The 20,911-nt window shown below is 51.6% G+C and overlaps 8 protein-coding genes across 8 annotated transcripts; 4 read left to right on the forward strand and 4 right to left on the reverse strand.

The window, feature by feature from the left end:
- Positions 1-2,771: 2,771 nt before the first annotated feature.
- On the forward strand, positions 2,772-4,604 carry CC77DRAFT_1002156 (hypothetical protein; the record flags this gene model as incomplete). Its single annotated transcript, XM_018523179.1, has 3 exons — positions 2,772-2,884; positions 2,934-3,460; positions 3,514-4,604. The coding sequence occupies 3 exons, from the start codon at positions 2,772-2,774 to the stop codon at positions 4,602-4,604; spliced, it is 1,731 nt and encodes a 576-aa protein (XP_018379340.1).
- A 659-nt stretch (positions 4,605-5,263) lies between these two features.
- Positions 5,264-6,911, forward strand: CC77DRAFT_1055189 (glycoside hydrolase/deacetylase; the record flags this gene model as incomplete). Its single annotated transcript, XM_018527831.1, has 3 exons — positions 5,264-5,513; positions 5,571-6,141; positions 6,195-6,911. Exons 1-3 carry the CDS (start codon positions 5,341-5,343, stop codon positions 6,909-6,911), a joined length of 1,461 nt encoding a protein of 486 aa, XP_018379341.1. The 5' UTR covers positions 5,264-5,340.
- Positions 6,912-7,351: 440 nt separating this feature from the next.
- On the reverse strand, positions 7,352-8,650 carry CC77DRAFT_1067381 (hypothetical protein; the record flags this gene model as incomplete). Its single annotated transcript, XM_018528987.1, has 1 exon — positions 7,352-8,650. One exon carries the CDS (start codon positions 8,648-8,650, stop codon positions 7,352-7,354), a length of 1,299 nt encoding a protein of 432 aa, XP_018379342.1.
- A 423-nt stretch (positions 8,651-9,073) lies between these two features.
- CC77DRAFT_949803 (HET-domain-containing protein) lies at positions 9,074-9,534 on the reverse strand (the record flags this gene model as incomplete). Its single annotated transcript, XM_018535278.1, has 2 exons — positions 9,074-9,308; positions 9,371-9,534. Coding segments are annotated over 2 exons (399 nt in total), but the record flags the coding sequence as incomplete, so codon positions are not given.
- A 3,227-nt stretch (positions 9,535-12,761) lies between these two features.
- CC77DRAFT_1067382 (hypothetical protein) lies at positions 12,762-13,296 on the forward strand (the record flags this gene model as incomplete). The annotated part of the gene is made up of 3 exons (XM_018528988.1): positions 12,762-12,818; positions 12,905-13,075; positions 13,177-13,296. The coding sequence occupies 3 exons, from the start codon at positions 12,762-12,764 to the stop codon at positions 13,294-13,296; spliced, it is 348 nt and encodes a 115-aa protein (XP_018379344.1).
- A 417-nt stretch (positions 13,297-13,713) lies between these two features.
- Positions 13,714-15,869, reverse strand: CC77DRAFT_1035936 (hypothetical protein; the record flags this gene model as incomplete). The annotated part of the gene is made up of 2 exons (XM_018526974.1): positions 13,714-14,220; positions 14,277-15,869. The coding sequence occupies 2 exons, from the start codon at positions 15,867-15,869 to the stop codon at positions 13,714-13,716; spliced, it is 2,100 nt and encodes a 699-aa protein (XP_018379345.1).
- Positions 15,870-17,212: 1,343 nt separating this feature from the next.
- CC77DRAFT_949793 (MYND-type zinc finger protein MUB1) lies at positions 17,213-19,057 on the forward strand (the record flags this gene model as incomplete). The annotated part of the gene is made up of 2 exons (XM_018535277.1): positions 17,213-18,950; positions 19,002-19,057. The coding sequence occupies 2 exons, from the start codon at positions 17,213-17,215 to the stop codon at positions 19,055-19,057; spliced, it is 1,794 nt and encodes a 597-aa protein (XP_018379346.1).
- A 513-nt stretch (positions 19,058-19,570) lies between these two features.
- Positions 19,571-20,303, reverse strand: CC77DRAFT_581229 (hypothetical protein). Its single transcript, XM_018532343.1, has 2 exons — positions 19,896-20,303; positions 19,571-19,839 (listed from the first exon to the last, which is right to left on the reverse strand). The coding sequence occupies exons 1-2, from the start codon at positions 20,115-20,117 to the stop codon at positions 19,702-19,704; spliced, it is 360 nt and encodes a 119-aa protein (XP_018379347.1). The 5' UTR covers positions 20,118-20,303; the 3' UTR covers positions 19,571-19,701.
- Between the last annotated feature and the right edge of the window lie 608 nt (positions 20,304-20,911).

Consider the following 20,911-nt stretch of genomic DNA (forward strand, 5'->3'; position numbering starts at 1 on the left):
GCTGGTGCTGGTTTATGGATAGAACTTGTGGTGTCTTTATACTCATGTAGGCTCTACAGCCTTTGATCTCGCCTTCAAACCATGAAGAAAGACTGTACACTATCCTCCCTCTCCGCTCCACAAGGCTTCTGCTCATACAAGCCTACTTCGCTGAATGTAGATAGCAGCATTCTTCTCCACGGCTACACCGACGTTCGAGCCAGGGCTGACATGCTGAAGTTTCCGCAGACTCCGTGCTCACTGATTCGATCTAGATGCTCATGCCTCGACGATGGGTGGCACTTTCTCATCCCGTCTGGCGAGACCTCAACTCATCGACAGTATGCCATCGAGGCCTACACGTGCAGAAGTCGTTGGCTTGTAAATCCGTTAAGGTTTAGAGCACTGTGGCTTGCAGGAGGTACAGGCCTTTGCTCGGGCTCTCCTAACATGGAAACTAGTCAGGCTTGACGGAAGCACTTCTCAGCTTTCCATCGAAGGCGCCACAAGGATGCAAAATCTATTGGATTTGTTACAGCTGGTGGCGACTCGCTTCGGAGAGCCACAATGGTTTACCCTACAAGCCGGGCCCTTACTGACCGGGATGTTGACAAGTGGTATGGAGTCCAGACGGTTGGGTGTTTCTAACCAAAAGGGGTGCGAGTATGTGCACGATAGCATGAGGTCCAGACGGCTGGGTGCTGCTAACTGAAACACGTGTGAGCGTATGCACAAAGGTACAGGGGACGTTCCGTAGCCGCGGAGTGGAATTTCTAAACACCAAGAAATCACGACATCGCGCCTAACGAGATGTTTGCGTAGCGCGAAACAAGCGTCCGTGTAGTGTTCTGTAGCCGAGGCAGTGTGAGTCTATCGCGATGTCCCGACCATCGGAGCCCTGCTCTGCACAGTTGATCTTTGTTCACGCCTTGACTGAAGCGGAGATTCTTGATGGTGACGAAGCTTACCACCATCACACACAACGAACGCGCATGAAATGATCAAAGAGATTCTCTCACAATTGAAAATCCCCCATTGCAAAGCTGGAATGTAAGATGGGTACGATTTGGCCTATTCGAGCGTAGACAGAAAGATTGGCGTAACTAGATTTTGTTCTCCATATTCTAGACGCATCATACCAGCCTTGTCTTGTTTAGCTCTGGACTTCAGCCTTGACTCGTTCAGCCCTGCGCAGGGCTGATCTGCGCAGATCAGCCCTACCTTGGATGGCTCCACCCCGGTCGGAATGCCAGCATGCCGGGGACTGGACGAGAAGAGTAAGCGCCTCCAGATCAGACTTTTGTCCGACTGGGGTTTCGCACTAGACAGTAAATTTGCACTCTGGTGTGCCGGGGGTTAGCGAGCCTTCAGGCGCAGTCATTGGTAAGGTCGCTCGCGCCCGCGATCGTGTGTCCCTGCCAAGATATCTAGCCCGCGGACCTCCGCACTGCAAGACGCAGGCCATTTTGAAGCAACCTATTCCAAGAAGGTTCAGTGATCTGCAAGTCGTTACCTAAGAGATAGAAGAGACATTACCTTCCGACTAGCAACAGTGCTGAGCTCAGGAGCCGTGTATTCCCAAAGATCATGGAGAGATCAATCACAGACATGGGTCATGACTTACGAAGATCTGCTGTCGCTTAGCGAAATAGACCTGAAGCGCAAATTCTTGCGTGATGGTGTTCTTGATCAGTGTGGGGGCGAAATGCGGATGTGTTAGGATATGTCACTGTTGAAGCAAGCATCAAGCCTAGGCCCACCACCTGCTAACCCGCTTCGCTACCCCAGAATCCAGCGGGATCTTTTGTGGGTGCGGTGAGTGGGTAGCTTCTAGTGCTGTTGTTCTGTCCAAGCAAGCTTAGCGTCAGGCTGGGGAAGCTTCGCCGAAGCTTAAAGTGGAAGGCCAAGCATTGCGGAGACTTCTCCGAGGCTTGAGAGGGAAAGCCAAGTATTGCCAAGATCGACGAACTTCTGGCTAGTATGGGCAAGGCGACACTAACGGCAGTACCTTTTGGCAATTGTGGTGTGGGAGACCCTGCTCCAGCCTTGTCACGCTTATTGCGTGACTGCCGAGGCCTAGTACACTACCGCCTCGCCGAAGCCCAGTCTCCCGAGGCCATCACCATTCTCTTCAAACACAACCGCTTAACTCAATTCACCCCACAAAGCTGCGGCGGCGCCGAAATGTCCAGCTGAATCCACTGATTCCAGGCTCTCAGCCGCAACGACGTGTTGCGATCCAACAAGCATGTTCCAAAGACGCCGGAGAATTGTGGCTGCTGAACGGTGCATCCCGATCTCCGGTGTAGATTTGCATGGCTTCCACGAGGTCTAGGTCACTGGTGCCAATGCCATGGAGTTCTTGGAGCTTGCAATGTGTCTATACTCTTTGCAGATCTACGAAGCGATGGCATTGATACATCAGTGATGGATTCCTTCAATGTTGCTTGTACAGCATCTCTTTGTCTTTGCCTCATTTCGAAGGTACCAAAAGTTCTACGATGTCTTCCAATGAGTCAGCTCGTCCTCTCGCTTCAAGCCTTCCTTCCGAACCCGAGAATGTCTTTCTGAGACCAGATCTAAGCAACGTCCTGCATGAGTGGGACACTGCTTCAGAGAAATACAACACTTCCCGAAACATCAACCGCCAAAGCTCCCTCTCTTTAGGGACTACGCTCCCCGGCACACCCAGCAATGAGGTCTTCACCAACGAGAAGTGTGATCGTATCATGTGGGATACTTGCACCAAACGTGGTGAGGAGAGAGTCAAACAGTTGGGTGAACTCAACAACATGGTCGACGAGAAGCCAGACTTTTCAGACCCGGACGGCATGAAGGTCCGACGAGCCCAAAGACTCATGAAGCTTCGGAAGCTCGCTTTCCAATGCTGCATCTTTGGTTTGAAGTAAGTTCTTTTTGAGAGATCATTCGCCTACCCTGCTAACCCGTTTTAGCGGTTTCCTGCTCTTTGGCTCCTGGTGGTTCAAAGGCTATCATTACGTCTTCCTTCCCTTCATCACGTACGGTGTGTTCATCAACTTCACGGTTGTCATCACCCTCCTCCTATGGCTAGCCTTCCGATTCTTCCGCCCCGAGAAGAAAAACCCCGCGCCGGAGACACCCGAGTCACTCATGCTCATCATACCATGCTACAACGAGAACGAAGAGGAGCTTCGCAAATCTCTTGATTCACTCGTTGAGCAGAAAGGCATCGAGGACCACAAGCAGTGTGTCTTCATCATCTGTGATGGTCGCGCTCGCGGTCCAGGCATGACGCAGACCACTGGCGAATGTCTTCTCGACACGATCTTGACGGAAAAGACATCGCGCATACACATGAAGGATGCATACATGGCCTGGGACAAGGAGCCTATGGACATCATCATGCAGAAGGGACAATACAGAGGTCTCAACTACCTATGCATCGTCAAGATGACGAACAAGGGAAAGCGCGATGGCCTTATCCTTCTCCGCTCGTTCGGTGGGTAATGCAACTAACCTCTTTCTAGATCGCACAACTAATCTGTCACGTAGCATACAAGTTCAACCAGCGACACGAGAGACCAACAACGATCATGTCGAATAGGCTGTTTGGGGAGATGACCTCGTTCGTCCTCGACGACTGTGGCATCAACAACTTTGACCAGATTGTCGGCATGGATGCAGACACCGTCTTTGATCCATGGTGCATCTACTACCTCATCTCTGAATCGCGGTACCCCAAGTGCTTTGGCGTTTGCGGTGTTGTCTGGGTAGACTTCAAGGACGGACCGTGGAACATGTGGCGCCTGATGCAGAATGCGTCTTACACCATTAGTCAAGGCTTGCCTCGTCTACACCAGTCTACTGTCACCCACAAGGTCTCCTGTCTTCCCGGATGTTGCCAGATTCTGAAGGTGTGCGAAGAGAACAACGGTGATCACATTTTGCGAACGTTGTTCGGCTACTGTCCGAGCCCGACGGATGGCATGCTTAAGCACCTTCGTGGTGCGTACAGCGAAGACCGGAACCACGTTTGCCATGTTCTCACTGCATCACCACATGTTCAAACCCGACAATCGATCAAATCTGTCGCATGGACTGATGTCCCGACTTCGCTCTCGGTCTTCATGTCGCAACGCAAACGTTGGTCGATGGGTGCGACAGTCAACGATTTCCGCCTTGTCTTCGCCAAAGGAACTCAGTGGTTCGAACGGTTACGCGCCTTCTCAAACTGTCAGACGTGGTTCTGCAACATCTTCATCATGGGTTCGATCGCTGGACTTATCCACGCTGCCCGGAGTGTACCCTGGTATATTACTGTCGCCTTCTTGGGAGGTGTGATTGTGCCATACATGTACATGCTTACCCTCGTCTTCTGGATGCCAAAGGGCCGCAAGGCGAAGTGCCAGTTCCTGGTCGGCCTGGTCATCTACTTCTTTACTGGACCGTTCCTTACTATCCTTGTTCTTTTCTACACTATGTGGCACCTGGACGCTTTCTCCTGGGGCAAAACCCGGCAGGTGATCTCGGAAGATACCGACGCCTCAGGTAAGGAAGCTTCAAGTAACGACGCTGTTGATGAAAAGGCCCCTCACACGGTAACTGTCAACGATGAGGAGGCCACGATTGGAATGGGACGATGATGTTGCAACTGTTGTTTTCGATAGAGCTTTTTCTGTAGCGAATTCTGATAGATTGTACCTCTTTAGTTGCGGTATTATACTTATACTTCCAGCTGCTCGTTTCCATCAGAGTGGCAGATCATGGGTGTCTGTCATGCCGCGTGCTCTCCAATCCAGAGACTGCGTGTGATTTGAGTGAAATTCGTGGCGAACACGCTACTAAGTCTGCTGAGATCGAGCTGAGATATGCCTTGGTACCATCTAGCAGAGCATCTGCAGCGAGCGCCAGATTTGTTCTAGTTCTACCCCATTTAGTGGTCAGCTGAACGCGGGGAGATGCGGAATTAGTGTTTCCCGCCAGAACCAGCATGAATCCAGACTCTTGCAACCTGTACGCTTGCCCTCTACAGCCTAGGGTTCAAAGTTTGCGGCGCCAATTCATCCACATTAGTAGCATCCAGCCAGCCATGTTGCTGAGCTGTCATGGACTCGCAACGACGAGTGGCTCGAAGCAGTACGAGATGGCTTTCGTTACGAAGAGTCTCGACTGCGGCTGAACTTGGTGGCCTTTCGGCTGCACCGATTCTACACTAAATACAATGGTCTGGGATCAGTTAAATTGCGCTGTCAGTCCAGATCTGCATGACCTTTGCATTGGTAAACTTCAGCCTCCAAACACCGGTCAGTTAGCTGTCACTCGGTCCAAACTTCAATACCCCACTATCTGTTACCTGCCGAACTATACTTGAACTTCGAAATGAGCCAGGGATTTGGTAGGGTAACGGGAGCAGTTAGTGCTCTCGCCGCATTAGTCTCCCTCGCTTCCGCCGTTCCGTTCGGGTTGCAGATCTATTCGTGTACTACGCCTGGGGTTATTGCTCCGGGTTTCGATGACGGGCCATGGATCTATTCCGAGGATATCCTCAACAGGTATGCGATCTGTGGCTAGGTCTTGGCGATCAATGAGCTTACTAAGACGACATCTAGGATGGGAGCCGCTGGTTTCAAGGCGACTTGGTTCATCAACGGAGCTAACAAGGGCAACATCTACGACTATAACTCAACTCTACAGAGAATGGTTAGCATGGGGCATCAAATTGGCTCGCATACTTGGAGCCATAAGGACCTTGCAACTTTGACCGCCGACGGAGTACGACAAGAAATGACGTTACTCGAGGAAGCTATGATGAACATCCTAGGATATTTTCCATACTACATGCGACCACCATTCCTGTCACTCAACGCCAACGCCCTTAGTGTTCTCAAAGACCTTGAGTACCACGTTATCATTGGTGACCTAAATACTAAAGATTGGGAGTACCAATCGGAAACCGGGATCAATACAGCAAAGCAGCTCTTCATCGATGGTCTTGACCAAGGCTACACCATCGTCGAAGCTCACGATCAAGAAGTCTGGACACATGACGAGCTCATCAACTACATGATCTCGGTAGTGCAAAGCAGAGGCATCAAGACTGTGACTGTTGCAGAATGTCTAGGTGAATCATCGACCTCACAGTGGTACCGCTCGGTTCGCCAACCAAAATCCACCAATACGGTGCGTAATTCAGATTTCCAGTACTATTGAGCAGAATACTAACAAAGATACAGATGTCTAGCGCTGATGCTGGCCCGACCGTAGTTTACTCCCTCAATGGAAGGTGCGGCAACATCAACGCTGGCAACAATATGGGCTGGACTTGCCCTCCGAATGGCGGCCGGTGCTGCAGTAAATATGGAAGCTGCGGAAGCACCAGCGACTACTGCGCTGCGAACGTCTGTCAGCCAGCTTTTGGGTTGTGCAACCCCCCGATATCTTCATCTTCCTACCGCGACGAGGCCAGCATGACGTCCGGCCCTCCTGCTACCAACGTACCTTCATCCCCTGCTGCTACCAATGTGCCTTCATCAAGTTTTGTCTTTTCCAACAACACTGCAACGGCTACCTCATCCAATACGGCTGCGACGCCTCTCGGACCAGGGAGCATCACGCCTGACAACACCTGCGGGAATGTGGGAAGTGGGAAGAACAAAGGCTATATCTGCAAGACTGGTTCGTGTTGTAGCAAGTACGGCAACTGTGGTACAACGTCAGACTACTGTGCTGCCACTGTCTGCCAAAGCGCTTTTGGAAAATGCGATACCGCTTCTGTAAGGGGGAGCGTCTCTCCAGATGGCACATGTGGGGACGTTGGAAAAGGCAACAATGCTGGCTACATTTGCAAGACTGGCCTATGCTGCAGTAAGTACGGTAACTGTGGTGGCACCGCAGATTACTGCGCCGCTTCAAAGGGCTGCCAAAGTTCGTTTGGTAGTTGCACAAGTTAGACTTGTATCTTGAACTTATCTTGCCTGTCGTCACCTCGGCTGCCATAGGGGCAAGTCCCATCCTAAAACTCCTTGAAGCCCACTGATATCAAGCAATTTTTGCCAAGAGCGATCACCCACGGAAACGAAACAGACGTGGTGAGAGAATCAAGAGATGGGTGATGATGAAAGAGCAGTGGGTTGCTGGTGAGGAAGTGGTAGTCGATAGTTGACTCTTATAATCTTTGCGGTACATGCTTTTGGCACAATCCAATCGACGACGTTGTTTCGTATGCAGTCAGTACGTTACCCAGAATTGTGGTCGCCAGTAGTGAAAAGTAGTGGAACGAGTTGCCGTGTGTTGTTCTACAGCCTGTGGTTGGAGATGGTAGCGTTGATCGAGCAGTGGGGCTTGCCAGTCCATCATTTGACGTGACGAGATAAGAAACCGACTCATACCATTATCGCATGAGCGTGAGAAACCGCGCGGGTAGCGGTGCAGCATTGCCATACTGTCTTGCCGTGTGCCTTCCTGTCCACTGACTGACCACCCTTGCCGCATGCTTCTGATGATCCGATGTTGGGGTGCGTGGGCCTTTGAAGAATGATGAGCCTTTGTAGGCACAAACCTCCATCTTTAGCCATTTCGACGTCTCCACCATCGTTGGCCTGTTGGCAACTAAAGCAACTGAACGGTTTCTGTGATTCCAGTCGAAGAAAAACAAGTCTTCCGCGTGCCAGTTGGATTCAAAGTGTCGCCACTCGAGGGATGCCAAGATAGATTTCTCGTATTGATATCCATACGGGTATCCAGGATTCCTCGACGCTTGACCGATGATAAGAAACGTACCAAGATCTGGATCGCCGTCTCTAACTACGACCATCGCAGGCGTTCGATTGTACCATGTACTTGCTGCACTAAACAGTAGCCAGTCATTCGGTTTCGTGTCTGCTGGTGCCCATGCGAATGATCGCTTCTCTTGATCGAAAATCTTTACAAGAGGAGACGTGACCCTGGACGAGAATCTTGAATCATGCTCCTCGCACCAAAGATAACGCGGCGCTAGGTCGCTTGAACCCAAGGCACTTTTGCGGAGATCCGGGTTCTCAAGCAGCCTGACCCCATACCAGATATCTCTCGAATGCCCTGATTCATCGCCAGGGTCCACTGTAGTACCATTGACACCGCGAAATGGTTTCCTAATATGGGGAGGATCGAATTCGAAATATAATGGCGACTGATAGTGCGGTATCGTATAGCCATTGTATCTCTTCACTTTCGCGTTTCGTATTGCCTGCCCTTGGATCTCAACTCCAAAGGTTTTCCATAGTCGGCGAGGCCACTCGATAGCCATTCCAGAGACAGGTTTGGTTTCGGAGTTTTCGAGATATAGTTGAAGTACTTCAACAGCAAGCTGGTAGCCGTCCTTTTCGTAGTCTGGTACAACAGCCTTGCCAGGACCCCAGTCTACCAGAGCCAAGACGCCGAATAGTCTGTCGCGTACGTCAGTGCATCCAAAACTATGCATGACCTCTAAGATCACTGCCAATCGGCGGCGTCCTCCAGTACCAGAAGCGAGGGATAGACATCCGCGTTGGTTCTGGATTGCGCGGAACTTTTCCTCAAATATCTCCGTCGCGCAAGATTCCTGTCGGCGCAAGAACCATTGCTGCCTTGAAAACAATCTTGCCATGAGCGAGACAGTGAAGGTCAAAGACTTTTTGTAATTAGAGATATTGATCCAGAAGTCTACCAGCATGCTGACGGCCAGCAGATAGTCAAACGATCGCACGTCCGTGCCACAACAAAGCGAGATGTTTGGGGCCAAATGAAGCTCCTGCAAGACCCAAACTCGAGAAAAATATGGGCGTTTCATGAAGGTGAAGAACTTGGTTGCAACTGTTTGTCTTAGACGAGGACTGAACGCACATAAGCATCGCAGCGCGATCCAAGAGCTTTTCGGGATAGGATTAGGTTCTACCCAGTTGCGAGTCTGCTCAAAGCCAGACCTGAGGGTGAGCCGGTGTATGCTGGCCAAAAGTGATCTGTGCCTATCGATGAATCGAAACAACAACGTGTTATCGTCCCTGTGCGTCAAGTACGCGTCTTCTTCCTTGGAAGCCCATTGATACGTGCCGTCTGCCTTGTAGGGCCTGCGATACTCGATGACGTCGATGCGAGGCCCAACGCACGCCAATACATGTCGCGATCTTGCGTATATCTGTGCCATCATACCCACTTGGTGACTCTTTTCCTGTGTGGTGCTTTGGTCGATGCAGAGAGCGTCCATCCAGAAATACCTGCTCGCTTTCGTTGAAAGCGCCTGTCTGAGCGCATAGACGCAATTTCGACCTGCCATGAAGATACATCCATTGATAATAATTTCATGACTTGAATTAGGTGAGCCCCAGGTGTATCTGATACCGCAGACGATCGGTCAGTATGCTGCGCGTGCTGTGTATGCGTATGAGAGACGTACGACAAAGCATAGTAATCTGGAGCTTGTTCAACTGGCCAGGCGGTAAGAAGACAAACTACATGATCATATGCATCGATGCCCTGGATTTCTAGCAGTCGTATGTGTGTATTCGAATCCGGGAGGGGTTCGTGTTTGAACTTCGTAGCTGACGGTACTCCTTCCATGGTGTTCCGAGTGAGTGATGCACAGGGCATGGGCTTGTGAGGGAGCGATGCTGCGATGGGGTCCAATATCATACGTCACTTGTTCTGCGATCAAGGAGCAGGCGTTGTGAAGAACATCCGTAGATTTTGCGCTGATGGAGAGGTTCAGCCTGACACGCTTGGCGTGGCTGCGCAAGCTTAGCACGATTCGCGGTTGTCTGGGCCGGAAATGTAACGGCAAAATTGGTCATCACCGTAAGCAGCCCTACGAACGTGATGAGACTTATCATGAAGCTCCAAGGAAAAGTGCCTGGTGTCATCGCACTGCGATACGGAAATACGGCACTGAATGCGACAGTACGAAGTCTGATCGACAGTCCACAGCAAGGTTGATCAGCGTGGCAAACGCACGTTCGAGTGTTCATCGAGAGTTATTGGGGGTTTGATCGTACGATACCCAGTTCTGAGGCGGGCGGAGAGGGGGCCAAGTGCGCCCCTAGCCAAGCGACAGGACCGGAGATGCCACATGATCACACCATCGCTTATCAGCTAGGCAGGCACACTTAAGCTATCACGATCACGCCGCACAGCAATGCACAACCTCAATAGCGATCACGACTATATCAACAAGTAAAAAGGGAGAACGACATCACACGTTCGTTCATTCTTGATCGACATACCAGGTGCTAAACGAGCGGTAAGGCTAAGAGAGACCCCTACTCATCATTCTGGTCATCAGGCCGGATCCTCGACAGATTCCCAAGCGCGAAAGCACCTAATAAGTACTTCAAACGGTTTGCATATCTAATGGACGCTCGAACCGATAAATCGCACAGTCAACTATGACGATATTAACGATAGCATAGTTGAACAATACGAGATTAGCGCTCCTGAGCTCAAAATGCTGTGTCACCCTCATGTGTCACAATGTTCGCTGGAGAATGACTGGAACGAACCCCAATACACAAAGGGCTCTTCCGTAATGGCTTTCACTGGTGAACGATAGACATACTGGAAGTACTTTGGATTACCACTGTCATTCGAGTGAGTTGAAGGGAAGAAGATGACAAAAACAGTACTAATATTCTTTGTACGATCTACAGCAAGATATCATCAAATGCTAATCCGCCGTGTATGTGCCGACGCCGCCCTTCAAACCGACAACAACATGACATGTGCCCTTGTAGCTCCAAGCCTTCTTCATAGGTGGCAAGTCAGAAAGGAAATCTCCTGAAAGACACAAGAGATATACTCCAGCGTCAATCTCCAAGCAGATTGTTACAGACCATCAGAATGATGAAACAGAGGGATTCATCAAGGAGTTCCAATTGCTCGAGTAGCCACGTTCATGACTGCGATATCAGGCGGTGTCCAAACAACAGGGTAACAGACGGAGCAGCAAGACGCAGGGGAGAGATTCAAATGCGACGCACTTCGGTATTGTGACAATCGATCCCATTTATTTACCAGGGCAACCGCGACCTCCTTTCGTAGATATGCTACAGCAGTCCGCATTCTGAAGGAAAAGACGTCAGCACGCAAACAAATCAAACAAAAGAGCAGAAAAACACTTACGCAGTCTTGTAGAGAAACTCCATAGTCGGGACATTTCTTGACTTGTCCGCATTGGAAGTATTTCTCTATCCAAACGCTGGCCTGTCGCTGACAAGCCCCCTTGGTAGAAAAGCAGCAATCTTTGTCTGGTACGCACTGGAGAGAGCATGTTAATCATTTTTGGTCAGGTCTTATATACAGCACGTGTGTTACCTGGTTGTAGACATCCGAAGCTTGGACAGCTACAGTGGCTGCGAGCACGCTGAGGAGGAAGGTAAGTTGCATTGTAAAGGTCGGAGGATAGGAGAGGTTTTGCGAAGGAATGGAGAGTCGTTTAGAGAACAAGATCGGTACAAGAGGCTGGTTGTTGCAGATGAAGAAGTCGGCCAGCGCTCTTATAAGTATCGTCAATTGACCAAAGACGATTGACCTAACGAGGTGCTATGGAAAAGGGGTTGTGCTGGTTTGGATGATTACTTTCACCGCCTGCGCTTCGTACGCAAGAAAGACGATCTCATGGAGATTTCTTGGTGTCGGCTTCACTTTTCATTCGATTCGAGGTCTGCTTCACTTTTAGTTCGATTCGAGGTCAGCTTCACACTTGGTTAGATACCCGGGTAGTTCCCGGTCGCGATTGAGCTTGCGTAAGTGCCACCTTTCGGTGTAATTGGGACGCACTACTCCCACTTGAGTAATTTTCGGCACAACCTTGGAAGAACTATTAGCTAGAGATCAGGAACAAGGCGGTTTTAGACCTAGCGCGTGAGGCTCAACGCTAGTGCATGAGGCTTATGGCCCCGTTCAACGGCCCGCAAGGATGGGGTATCTGTGGGAGACCTCTTCACATCCCGATTCTGTCAACATCCATGTTCCAGCCCTAGTTAGCCCCATCTTGCTTGCGCCGGGTTCCGGCTAGCCTCGAATTAGGTTGCCTTTTAGGGATAGAAGCCATGGCGCTTATGTAGTTCTAAGACTAATGTGGTTGATCTGCGAACATCAAAATCAAACCCCCAAGAACCATACAGCATGCATAGTAATCCATATCACATACCAAGAGCTTCCAACAAGGAGCGTAGATGAAGATGCACCACGTTGACACCGAATAGGAAAGGATGCCTGGCGGAAACACGTCTAGAACGATGATGAACTTGAGAAGTCAGGATAGCCTGAGCCGGATGCATGATTTACTGGCAATCGAACAATGAGAACTTGAGTACTCCTTGAGATGATATGAAAGTGACCAATGTAGGAAAATCCCAGTGAACGACAGGAAGATGATACTCAAAATGGTAATGGCGACATTGGGCGAATCAAGACGAGGCAAAGTGCCCAATGAAACTCATTCTAGCATACACACAGATGCCCTTGGCACCCGATCTTTTGATGCCGCAACCGTTAAAATGTAAGATACCCATGTTGTGACGCTAAAAGGTGACGTGAGCAAAGACTGAACAATGATGTGCAGCCCTAGTCGGACCGTCTCTATTGCTACTCATCGCCGTAATAGTTGGGGCTGGAACAACGATAGTCTTGCTATAGCACATGAACAAAGGCGCGGACCGAACCAAACCTGAACTGTTTACTATTAAAGACAAGATGGTGTCCACCACTTTCGACCTCACGACAACCTCAAATTCAAGCACTATCAAAGCCATTCACTCTCAATATCTATTTACCATCTTCACACCAACAAGATGAGATTCACCACCCCCATCCTCCTTCTAGCTCTGGGTGTGAGCGTCCAAGCTGAAGTATGTGTCCCCGACCTCTGACACACGGCCTTGGGATGAATATAAGGAAAAGGGGAAACACACTACTAACATCCTCCTTCTTCTAGTGCTACATCGAGAGCGGCTTTGGTACTACCGGCGACAAAGACTGCTGCTGGGGTGGCGACCAAGGCGCAGACGCCTGTCTAAGGCAACGAGGCGGCATAGCATGCACTCAAGTTGGCAACGCAGAATCCGGAAACTTCTGTATCAACATGGGTATTCCCACTGAGAAATGTGTAAGTCCGACTTGGAACCTCTTCTTTCTCTTCCATCCTCCCCCTTCAACCCCTTCCTTGGCAGGATAGTGGAAGGACTTGGCTGATGTTAGATACGGCAGAGCGCGGACTGCTGCGATATCAAGACTGGAAATGGACAGCCTTGCCCCAAGGGAAAGAATAGGTGTGATAAGGACTCGGGCTGCCCATACCGTGATGCCAACGGAAACCTTCGCTCATAAAAGATTGGGAGAGATAGTAGAGGCCATTTTCTGTGCCACTACGTCAAAGAGCTAAAAAGGAGATCGTTTTAAAGCAGCGTGCTTATTCATGCTACAACAAAGCGTATCAAGAGGTATGTAGACATAGGTGGAAAACCCAGAAGTCTACAATGCTATTCATCTCTAAAACTTCTCTTACTAGGAGCTAATGTAAGCTGCAAGATAGAGCCTGTTGATTCTGTATCTGGTAAAGTTGTCTCTAGTATACGGTACACCTATTCATCTTGCAACATCTATATATTACACAACTCTAGTCTATACCCATACCGCGGCAGTCAAAGTGGTTGCTGCACCTTTCTAATCCCGCCGTACAAGATCAACATATATGCAAAACACACACACACACACACACACACACACACACACACACACGCCCGTCTAGAAACTCCCAATATTCCCCTTACTATACATAGTCTGCCTCCTCTTATGCCTCAACCCCTGCCCTTGCCTCATCCCCTGCGCTTGACTCACCCCCCTACTTCCATCCTTACGCAGCAATCCATTCCCACCCACCAACCCATTATTGCTCAACCCAATCCCATCGCCCAAAATCCCATTCCCGCCCACCTTCCCCTTCCTGACCGCTCGTCTCTTAGCCTCGCGGCGTTTCAGCTTGCCCATCCAGCCCCTCACCTTCCTCGCAATGCGATCGGCCATGAGCACAAGCAGCGTGATAACCATGACGGGCACAGCGATGATCCAGAAGAAGGCGTCCGAGTGGTGTTGCACGCCATTGAAGCGTTCGAAATTCTGACCAAAGTATCCGACGAGGAAAGTCAAGGGGAGGAAGAAGATGGTTACGGCGGTGAGTATCTTCATGCTTTCGTTTTGGTAGGCGCCCATGACGTTGAAGATGAGGTCGATGAGGTTGTCGGCTGCGCGACGCTACAAGATCAAGTTAGCAAAGCCGGGCTTAGGCATGATTGATAAGAAGAACTCACCATTTGATCAAGGCTGGCCGTAATCATGATGCAGTGGTCCTCCACGTCGCCAAGATATGTGTGTGCCAAAGGACTAATATTGATGCTAGACATTGTCTTGCGAGTAGCGAGATTATTCGACGACGGATGCGAATTCATAGTCATAGCCTGCACAGCCTGGGCCATGGGATCAGCCTTGTGGTCGCGGAGAGAGTTGATCAGCGAGACGATGGGCTGAATGGTATTTCTCAGGATAGACAGTTCAGAAGTGAGCAGGTAGAGGAGCTGAGAGTGGTGCAATTCAGGGTCCTCCAAGACGTCGAGTTCCAGCTCGCCCATTGCGTCTTCGTAGGCGGCGACCACGGGTATGGCGAGATCGACAATGGCGTCGATGATGGCTTGCACAATCATGCTGCTGTCTTGGCTGCGGCGGAGGATGGTGTCTTCTGTTCGGAGACGTTTTAGAATCATGTCTTCGACGTCGTCGGCTGAGTGCTCGAAGAAGGAGATTACTGTGTTGTCGGCTAGCAAGAAGATGCTGACTTGCTCCACGCTAACCGTGAGGTGCTTTTCGGTGAGGGCCGAGTGCTGTTCGAGATAGACAATCCGATCGAGGTTGTAACCACCGCGGTATCGTTGGAGAGTGCGTACGGCGGTGGTCGCTGGGGGAGTGGACATTTTGACCTTTTCGAAAGGCGTGCCGTCAAGTTGCTTCTCCAGGCCGTCTAGTGTGCTCATCATCTCATCCTGGCGCGTCTGCTTGTTGGCCTCGCTCTTGGGAAAGAGCAGATTCTTTGCCGTCTTGAACAGCGATGGCTTCTTGGGCTTCTTCTTCTTCTTCTGCGAATGGCGCGAGCGGGACCGTGATCGGGCCTTGTGCCGTCGTCGTTCGCTGTCGTCAGAGTCGGAATCAGAGTCGCTCTCGAAGTCCTCGTCCATGGGGGTCCGGACAAGCTTAGACAGAGTCAGGAGCAAGAAGGCCTGGTCAGAGTACCAGTCCACCTTGGTCCTGCTCTGGGTGCTCATCAAATCCTCAATCGCCAGCCTGTGCAATTGCTTGTGGTTTCCCAGGGTGCGAATCACGTCCCAGGACAAGCCGTTGACGTTGATCCACCGACATGCCACCCAGTCTTCTTTTGGGTAGTTGAGAAAGTCCTCGAGTGTATCATTGTCCAGTTCATGGCACTCGACGCGCTCGTCGGAGAAGTCTACAACGGTAATTTGGCATCGCGCGTAGAGGTGGTGGTAGTTGGCTGCTTCGGTTTCGTTCTTTGTGTCGACACCCGGCTCAGCACCTGGCTCCTGGTGCTGGTATGGGCGCGTAGGGGACTGGTGGGGACTGTAGTGCTTTACCGTGTGCGAGCGCGTTATGCGTCGGCGCAGGGTCGAGTCTACCGAGAAGCGATCAGGGGAAAGGAGTTCCTCTGGGTTGGGATGTGCCGCAGTCGCGGTTGTGGCAGTTGCAGAGCGGCCGCGACGTCTCTGCTCGTCGAGCTGTGTATCGATGGTCAAATGTGGAGGCGCGGCCGAATCTGAGGCAGACCGCTCTGGCTGGTCGGGAGCGGGTGGAGCGGATGCAAAGTCTTGGACTCTGGTTTCGTGTGGAGACGACATGGCGACGTCTGCTTGCTGCTGTACTTGGGCTGTATAAATCCTGGCGAATATTTCAGGTTAACGAGAGTGAAGAATAGAATGCGACAGCCATTGGTAGCGACGCGCGAATTGGTTGAGAGCTGGGGTTTCTCCTTTGCAGACAGGTTGTGGAATCACAACCACTGGGCTGCGGAGAAGTTTCATGTGCCCAATGAACTCCATCACTACGGGACAGCTGCGTAAAGGCCCTGCACCCCACAGAGCAATTCAAGTGATTTGTATACACGTATATCTACATCGGAAGGCGTGCAATTCAGCCAAAAGGAGACATGTATCTCGTTCAGAAAGGTGTTTAGTCAGACGTGCCGAGTTACTGTTTTCGTGGTGACACAGGCGCCGAAGAAGAGGTGCGCCTTTGTCAGCAGCATCGTGCAGTCGGCCGGCGCCCCACGCAGCCTCGAGAATGGCGCCGAATCATGCAGGCGGCTGCAGATGAGCCTTTAATAGCGACAGTCTGCTGGCAAAGCTGTGGGTGCAGAGGTTTCATGGCTACATGGCATTGGCAGAGGTAAGCGCGCCACCTGTGGCGTGAGTTTTTGCGCAAGTGCTAGGGCGTCGGGGAGATGACTGTCGGGCTGTCACTTGAAGACGACTGTATTTCCAATCATTGGGAGTACTGCGTGGTAAGCTGTCTCCAGTAACATAGGCAGGTAAGCTGTCTCCGGTGTCAAAGGCAGGTGAGCAGTCATTTCGGTGCTCTCTTTGCCCGTAGCGCATGAAATTAGCGGTTCGAGGCTACCCTTCTGGGCGGGCGTGCCAATCCTTAACTGTGGGACTAGCTGCTCCACTGCCCATGACCTCTCACCCGAACCGCCTCTTTACACCCCATTCATCGCCGACAGCCTCATCCAACATAGCATAGTCCAGCCTTAGCACGACAGCCCATAGACGACGTCGCCCACCACAGCCAGTGTTGCGTGGCCTCCCACTGCGACGCGAGAGAGCGCTCTTGCCTCCCAGCCAGCCAGCGCCCGTGAAGCAATCCTGGTCCCCCTAACAACAGCAAACAAGCCTCATCTCCCGTCGACGCCGTCGACAACCATCGCCATCCCTCTGCGCTGCCCATCACTACCTGCCTGACTGGCTGCTCAACCATCAGCCCCGTCTCGCCCGAGTCCGGTCGTCGTTAGTCGTGTGATACGACCCCGTCGGCTTTCTCCCACCCTCGAGCGGCTCTTCAACCACCACCACCACACGGGCCCCTCCAAAGCCTCAGTCAGAGCCGGAGCCAACAACAAACAACTGGCTGCTGCCCGCCCAGCTCCTTCCCATCCGCTCATCCACGGCACCGCACAGCACCAAACATGCGCGAAGTCAACTTCAGCATCCCCAACGCCAACAAGGCCTCGGTTGGCATCACCACCGCCCTCTACGACCGCCGCGCCCTCGACTGCACATCAACCCTCCCGCTCATCAACTCGCTGAACCACCTCGCCTACCTCACCACATCCTCGGCACGCATACGCGACATTCTCACCGTCGATGGCGGCATCGAACGCCTGATATGCATCCTCAAAGAGGGCCGGAGCAAGGACATGATGGACATGTGGAAGTGGAACCTGGCCTTCCAGTGCATCTTCAACATCGGCGTGCGTGGCTCTGAGAATGTCAGGACGCGTGTCGTCGAAGCCGACATGGTGCCTGTCATCGCATCCATTCTCGACAACTACATCAAGGTCGTCGACAAGATGAGGGCACGAGCCGAAGCCGAAATCCACAAGTCTGCACGTCTCGGTGCATCGAGCCGACACCACTCGTCGCGGACTGGCGAGGTTGCGTCAAGCTCCGGACACCGAGCTGATCGAACACGACGCATCATACCCCCTCCGATTGAGATACCCCAGCCAGCCGAATCTCTGGGCGACGCGAACCCCATTCCTGCATTCTCACTGAGCTCTCCTCCCGAGCGGACGACATTTACACGTGGTCGACCTGCCCACCACCACCACCATCGCAGCCACGAAGGGCGGCCACAGCTCTTTGGCGCTCCCGGCAACAACACGCGTAATCTAGGTCAGCCATTGGTCACCGCATTACCTTCCATGGAACCAGCTCCCGATGCTTTTGCGCTACGGCCGGTGCGAGATGCTGATCGACTGCCTTCCATGCTCCCCGCCCTGCAAGGGGAGATCACTTCCCAACCAGAGTCACCGACAACCCCGAGCGCCCCACAGGCACGCCAGACAAGCCCAAGAGCGGGGCTGGCCCGAACACGTCGCCGCCCATCCATCCGACACCAATTGTCTGTATCAGGAGAGTCGGACTTGGAGGCACAACAAGATGACATGTCCGCAGAGGCTGCCACAGCGGCTGGTCCGTCTGTAAACGAGCCAATCGTCGGCATACAGAATAATGAAATCAACATGGCTGACATTGTCGATAATGCAGAGATGCTGGATGCTGGCAACACACCGGTTCCTATCGCTGCCCCTTCAGAAGGCACAGATGAGAACAACGAGACGTTCAACATTACCCACCGTCCTGCTCTCGATGGAAGTCTAATCAACCCCACCAACACACCGCCCAACAACCCAATCACTGGCTTCTCTCCTATGCAACCGACTATCAACGTCGTAAACACCAACCCGCCGCCTCCTTGGCTACCACGGTACCAGCAAGAACGTAATGCATCAGCTAGTGTGCTCGCAGCCATGCCTCGTGACGAAGACGTCCTCATGTCCCTCCAGCTTCTCGCCTACGTGTCAAAATACTGCAACCTCCGGACTTACTTCCAGAAATCCCATCTCGTACCCAAACTAAAGATTGCCGATGAGCTCCTCGACGGCGAAGTCAAGACACCAAAGGCGTCCGCAGAAGGAGGAGAAGGAGAAGAAGAAGAGGAAGAAGAACTCGAAGAATACGAACTCCCAGATGACTTCAACATCTTCCCCCTCGTTGAGCAATTCACCGTCCGACACCACACATCCGACATGCAGTACTGGGCAAGCGTTGTTATGCGCAACCTGTGTCGGAAAGACGACTCGAGGGGCGGTATCAGGCAGTGTGCATACTACCAGTGCGGCCGATGGGAAGAATACACCCGTCAGTTTGCCAAGTGCCGCCGCTGCAGAAGGACAAAGTACTGCAGTAAAGAATGCCAGAAGAGTGCTTGGGTTTTTCATCGGCACTGGTGTGTTGCTGCGAGTTGAAGAGGGGGTCACGAAAGCATTATTCTATAATCCCTCCCCCTTTGTCTTTCTCAAGTTTCCTTTAACCAATCATATCATCCTTTTTGTTGTCGGAAATGTTTTCTGGCTTGCATATTGCATGGCGCTGGGCTTCTTCATCTTCTATGTTCCTGTCTTCTCCTTTCTTTTTCTTTTTCCCTTTATTTCCAATCATAATCTTTCAGAACTTAATGAGCGATACGAACACCGGATACCACAGAATGCGAGGAGGGCGAGGAGGAAATCTAAGGGCGTTGGATCACTTTTGGAGAGAGGAGGGGAGAGACGGTGTGGGAAGGCAGAGAGAGCGAGAGGCAACGAAACTATACCATATCATTTGGGAGTCGGCAGCATTATTAGCATAGGTTGGTTCAAAAAGGGCCACGGTTCTGGGAGCAAAGTATAGTCAGTTTAGTTGCGTTCTTTGTGTGCGTGTGCGTGTGAGTGTGTGTATGCATGGTGTACAGTTGAAATGGCTCAAAAGAATTGTATTGGTATAGCCTTGTTCTTTTCTTTACTCCATGTTCTTCAAGCACGCCCTTGGACCAAGTTCTTTCTAATATCAACTGAAGTAGCGACTTATCAAACTCTCCATAGATTTTCTAATCTCACCATTCTCGTTATATTTACATCTCCGTCACGTGACTAGCGGCCGATTGGAGGTGGGTAACGTTGGCAGCTGCGCACTCTCTTTCAACTCCAAATGTGATGATGATGTTCGCTGCAGTAGCAGGACTGGCTGTTCTTGTCCCAGAGCCGATCGCCTGTGATATGACTTGCGTTGGCGTGTCAGCCACCAAAGAGGCGTTTTTTTACCCACCTGCACTTGCATCTGGAAGTATGCGGGGGATCTTCGTTTTTTTTTTGCCGCGTTGCTGATCAGAACTATGGGAAAAGCAGCCATGACTTTTGGGGGAAGCGGCTGAGCTATTCGTGCATATGCATGGGTGGGCGGGGGTGGATGGGGGGAAGTCGAGCTGGGCTGGATGGAGAGTACCAAGGCTGTATGGATGGTAGGACCGCTGTGATTTGTGGCAGACATCCTGCTGTGTGTAAATAGAGTATATTTTGAGCAGGTGAACGGCTAGGGTTCTGGTCACTTGCGGGTTGGACGATTGCGCTCGCTCAGGTCATAGTATACAGAAACACAAAATTGTCTACCACGCTGCACTCCTGCTGAACACGAGGAAGATTTTTCTAGGATGTTAGTAATGATATCCAGAGATATGACAGGTCCTCGGGAGTAATTCTGATATCTTAGGACAAGATCTTGGAACCACTATTGTGTTACTGTAGAGGGGCAAATAAAGCGCTTGTCAGGAAAGGTGCCTGATTCTGCCCTATGACTGAGCGCGCCCCATGGATGGCGTTGTACAGGGGATGGTCTTCCTTTTTGCTGATCCGGCTGGTCTAAGCTACAAGAAAAGCAGACATGATTCTGGGGAAGCGCCCGAGCATTCGCGCATATGCAAGCCCTCAGCCCACATGGAGGGGCAACGCACTTCGCGTGGGCATAGCGGCCACCCGGCGTGGAGTGAGAGCGGAGTTGGCCCGATATACCACGTCAATCCCAAAATAGCCTGGGTTGATTGCATGGGTGGCAGAAGCAGCTGAACCTTGGTCCTCCCCCAGCCTGCGTTGCTGGCGCATGGACTGACTGACGGATTGTAACCACCAGGACTGGGATTGCCAGCTGTTTTTCACATCACCACAGTCGTGTGTTGGGCGCAAAGCAGCGTTATCTGCTGCGATGTGCAGTGTCGCCGACGCCGCGTAATTCCATCGCTTCCAAGGCGCACCAAGAGGCATTGACGTCGTAATACCCGTGTTGGACAA

This window comes from Alternaria alternata (genome assembly GCF_001642055.1).
Source record: "Alternaria alternata strain SRC1lrK2f unplaced genomic scaffold CC77scaffold_36, whole genome shotgun sequence".
NCBI classification, from domain to species: Eukaryota; Fungi; Ascomycota; class Dothideomycetes; order Pleosporales; family Pleosporaceae; genus Alternaria; species Alternaria alternata.

Coding starts and splice junctions, on each gene's coding strand:
- CC77DRAFT_581229 (XM_018532343.1), bottom strand. CDS start 20,117: ATGTCTGCCACAAATCACAGCGGTCCTACCATCCATACAGCCTTGGTA. Junction 19,840..19,895: donor ACTTCCAGATGCAAGTGCAG/GTGGGTAAAAAA, acceptor GTCATATCACAG/GCGATCGGCTCTGGGACAAG.